The 4,456-nt window shown below is 46.7% G+C and overlaps 1 protein-coding gene across 1 annotated transcript in view; it reads left to right on the forward strand.

The window, feature by feature from the left end:
• The window catches only part of ATP1A1 (ATPase Na+/K+ transporting subunit alpha 1), a 19,216-nt gene extending 15,291 nt beyond the window's left edge, over positions 1-3,925 (forward strand). Inside the window, exons 19-22 of the mRNA XM_005420571.3 lie at positions 65-195; positions 761-862; positions 1,938-2,029; positions 2,473-3,925. Coding sequence (XP_005420628.1) covers positions 65-195; positions 761-862; positions 1,938-2,029; positions 2,473-2,501 — 354 coding nt within the window. The 3' untranslated portion in view covers positions 2,502-3,925. The remainder of the gene's footprint in view (positions 1-64; positions 196-760; positions 863-1,937; positions 2,030-2,472) is intronic.
• Positions 3,926-4,456: the final 531 nt, after the last annotated feature.

Genomic DNA, 4,456 nt, shown 5'->3' on the forward strand with positions numbered 1-4,456 from the left:
GTGAGCACCAGAGAGCAAAGGCAGCATGTCTGAACAAATGCTCTCTGCTTTGTCTGCTTCCTAGACCTATGAGCAGAGGAAAATAGTGGAGTTCACTTGCCACACAGCCTTCTTTGTCAGCATCGTGGTCGTGCAGTGGGCAGACTTGATCATTTGTAAGACCCGAAGAAACTCTGTCTTCCAGCAGGGGATGAAGTAAGTCAGCCTGTCCATGGAGGATTTAGAATTGAATTCTATGTGTTCTCCAGCACACAGCACTCTAGTCCTTCATCCAAGCAGTGTCTGGGTGTTTTGGCAAAAATCATGACCAGAGTGCCTTGGTAGTGGGTAAAAGACTGGGTGCTCTCTTCTTGTAGTACTTTCAGTTGTCAGGCTGAGACAAAGAAATGGTGGCGTCTGTTGGCATTGTCTGTGGGAGCTAGCCCACCTCATTAGCCCACGGACACTCCAGCACACAGCCTTGATCTCCTGATCTTGTGCATCAAGAGATCTCATGGCATAAACTCCAACTGCCTCCTGAATTTGTGATGAAAGCAATTGCTGGTTGACTTGATAATGAACTGTCTCTGAAGAGACTTAAAATACTGTCATGGCAACGCTGCAGTTGCTTTGGATGGATGGCCTGGTAGTCCCCACCTGATGACCTTCTGGGCTGGACTGGAATGTCTGTTTCCATTCACTCCATGTGGCAGCTAGGTTGTTTTTTAGGAGGTCATCTCTGAAAGTACTTTGTTCTTGACTTCTTTCCTGTCTCTTCTAGGAACAAGATCTTAATATTTGGTCTCTTTGAGGAGACTGCTCTGGCTGCCTTCCTGTCCTACTGCCCTGGGATGGATGTTGCTCTAAGGATGTACCCTCTGAAGTAAGTTGCATCATGCTTTTTGTGTAACAGATTGTACCACAGAACAATAGTGCTTGGGTGGGGAGATGGATAAAAGTAGTTGTGAACCAGTGGAGCATCAAACCTACTCTTAAGAGTTCAGGCTAGAGGGTGTCAGTGATCCTTTGCTGATCTGTGGCACACTGGGGTTTTCTTCACTGTGTGTGGACTGTTTATGAGGAGCCTCCTGTTCAGTGCCTCACTAAAAATCAGCAATACAACTTCAGTACCAGTGTGCTCTAGTGTAGCTGCCTCTTGCACCTATTTCATGGAGTATTTTTATGGGTAGGGTACTGCACCTCCAAAGAAAGCCAGTTACATTGTGTAATTCATAGGCCAGATGACTCCTGGATACTGAAGAACTGCTGATGACGTCTTGTGCTTTTTTCCTACATCCCTTGGGAAGAGAACAAATAGTAAAGTCTTTTAAAAGCTGCTACGTAGATGCAGATGACCAGTTGATGCACACTAACTTTCCTAATGGTTGGGAAGGTGCCAACATTTTAAGTGTTGCTCAACAGCATTGCAACACTTCATGGCAGAATTTAGTCTTAAGCCAGAGGACTGTTCAAAGTGTAAGTGTCATGAAATCTTCATGGAAAAAAAAATCCTGGTACATCTTGCATTCCAAGAGTTGGGTGCTGAAGTGTGAGCATTTCCTAACAAGAAAGCTGGCCTCTGCCCAGTGCCTGCAGCAGCTGGATGTTAGTATGTGTAAATCACGAGGGGAAACAGTACAGTTCCAGCAAGCAAGGCTCTGGGCACAAAGGTTGTGTACTTAGAGGAAATACTGCTTGATTGGTAGGTGGGGAGGTGCTGGTACAGAGATGAACAAAGGTGCCATGACACACCTTGTGTTGGAATTATTATCCAAAAGTGAATTAATCTATTGCAGCAGAAAACCTGGTAGTAATTCATGGCTTGGAGGATTCTTGACTGAACTGGCAAGCTAGGTCATGCCAGCCTTCTTGCACTTGAGTGTGCCATCAAGTCAGAGCTGTGCCAGGCCAAGAGCATCTCCACAGGCCGTGTTCTCACTGTCTCCTCTCCCAAACAGGCCGACCTGGTGGTTCTGTGCTTTCCCATACTCCCTCCTCATATTCGTGTATGATGAAGTCCGAAAGCTCATTATCAGGCGCAACCCTGGCGGTAAGAATCTGCTCATCTCTGTGTTTCCTTCCCCACCTCTTCATGCTGCTGAGTTCTCCAGAAACCCCAGCAAAGCTTGGGGACCCCTAAGCACTATTTGGGGCTGTATTCTGCTGTATTTTTCCCTTCCTCAACATTAATTGTGCAGTTAGTTCAAATTAAGGCCTTCTTGCTGTCCCTACATTCTTTCCCATTATATAAAAGTACAGATGCACTGAAGTAGATGGAAAAGACTGATTAATGCTTGGATAGCTCTAGAAAGCTGGAAGAGTTTCTGAAAGCTGGAGAATATCAATTTGGCAAGATATTCTCTTTGTGGCAGGTGGCTTATTAGCTCAGGTGCTACAGTGCAGGTTTTCAAGAACCTAAAAGGAGCTCTCATGAGCCTCATATACTTGGTTTGCCTTGAGACTAACTCTGCTTTCTCCCTCCTTTTCCTTCAGGCTGGGTGGAAAAAGAGACCTACTACTAAAAAGTCCCTGTAAAACATTCCACGCACAGCCCATGCCACCTCTCCACCGTCTCCCCTGTGTGCATACTTCATCTTTGCAAGAGCAGAACTGTGTCTGAGCAGGAGTGAGCTGAAAACTAAAGGAAACATGAAGAACCGTGGACTGGAGGAGAAAGCAAGGGGGAGGTTGGGGTGGGGGGGAGTGTCTGACCATCAGTCCAGGGGGATGAGAGTTTGAGTAGTTTTATGTGCCTTTATGTTTTTGTAAAAGGAAACTGAAGATTTTATATGTGGATTTTTACAAATAAAGATGGATTATAAGAGGATGCCCCCACATGGTCTTAGGTGGATGTTTTTCTCAAGGCAAAAACTGGTTCAGGGCAGCCTCCCCACCCTGACTTAGGGTGTGGTGGTGAGTGCAAGGGTTAGTCCCTGGCTTCCTGTTTTTGTAATAGGGAAGCAGAGCTGCTTGACCCACAGACAACAGCATGTGTAAAAGCCCCGGTGCACCTTACACCAGCTCAGTGCTTAATGTGACAAACTGTTTGCCAGCACTGGCTCTCACAGCTCAAGAAGCTTCCTTGGCTGTGCATCTTGGCTTCTTTGAGCAAATGGAGCATTGAGTGGAGAGAAGAGCTGGCCTGCCTTAAGGGGCTCTTTGCTGGGTTCTGACTGAGAGCAGGCTTCCACTGACTGGCGCTTCTTAAAATCAACACTGATTTTCTTGCTTGCTTAGCCAAGCAAGGGATAGTGTTTCCTGGTGACCTCTGTGCATGGCACATGCCCTGTCCTGATCCTGGCTCATGCCTCCTGTGGAATGAGGGCAGGGGCTGATCATGGATTCTTCATCCTCCACTTTTGAGGAAGGCGTTGCTGTTGTCTGGGGTCTGAGCTGCCTCTGTGAGCTGAAGTGAGTCATGCTGCTTCCCTCTGAGTATCTAACCTTTTTCTGTATGCTTTGATTTACTGTTAATGCCTGTATGGCTCTCTTTTGTGAGAACTCTGTGAGAGAGCTGGCCTTTTGCATGTGGGCAGTCACCATGAAGTCCTAACTATTCATTGCTCCTAGTGCTCTTATGCTAAAGCAAGCTGGAGATGCTTCAAGCACTGTTCCTGAACTACTGGCCTGTGCCCCTCTTAGATATGTGTCTGTCTCTGCAAAGGATCACTAAACCACAGCACTGAAAGGCTCTGCAATTAAAACTCCATGTTGTCATCCCTCTTTCCTCATAAATTTTTGGTTTTTTAAGGTGGTGTTTTAAAGCTGGGTTGCTTACCTCATGTACTGAACAATATATTTTATAAATATAAAATAAAACAGAAAGCACTAGGGAGGGAAAAAATGAGAAGTTGAGGGTGGCAACTTTCACTTTGTCTTGGACACTCTACTGTGGAACCCCGAGTTGGAGATGATTAAAAATAATAATAAAGTCTTCCAATTGTTGGAGTCTGCCCATGCTAACAGTTGAATTGATGCAACTGGGCGTGAGGTGATCCCAGTTGGGAAGGGGAGATGATGAGTAGCACTAGGGGAGGAAGAAACAAAGGTGGGATGTGTGTTACTGGATCTGATGATGACTGAGAAGCGATGCAGAAATGACACTCAGTCCACCCAGGCGTGACACTTCCTTGACTCGGGCATTACACTTCCTTAAACATTTTGGTCAGTGCCTGAGGCCCGCTGCAGTGAAGTTGCAAAATCAGTGTTGGTTGTCAGATGCTGGCAAAAAAAAGAAGAGGGGGAAAAAAGGCCCTGTTACCCTCCCTAACATTTCAGCTTTCAAGAGCCTTAGCACTGGGCTTCTCACTAAGACCCAAAGGTGTGGGTGAGGAGGGACCCCTGAAGGTCCAGCTGCTGCTCAGAACATCCTGGCCAGAGCTGACCCCCTCCCCAGTGGCTCCCAGGGCACCTTGTTGGGCTGTCCTTGTGCTGCACTGTAGTCGAGGCTCGTTTCCAGACACATCCAACTGCACCT

This window comes from Geospiza fortis, unplaced genomic scaffold, assembly GCF_000277835.1.
Source record: "Geospiza fortis unplaced genomic scaffold, GeoFor_1.0 scaffold1, whole genome shotgun sequence".
NCBI lineage: Eukaryota > Metazoa > Chordata > Aves > Passeriformes > Thraupidae > Geospiza > Geospiza fortis.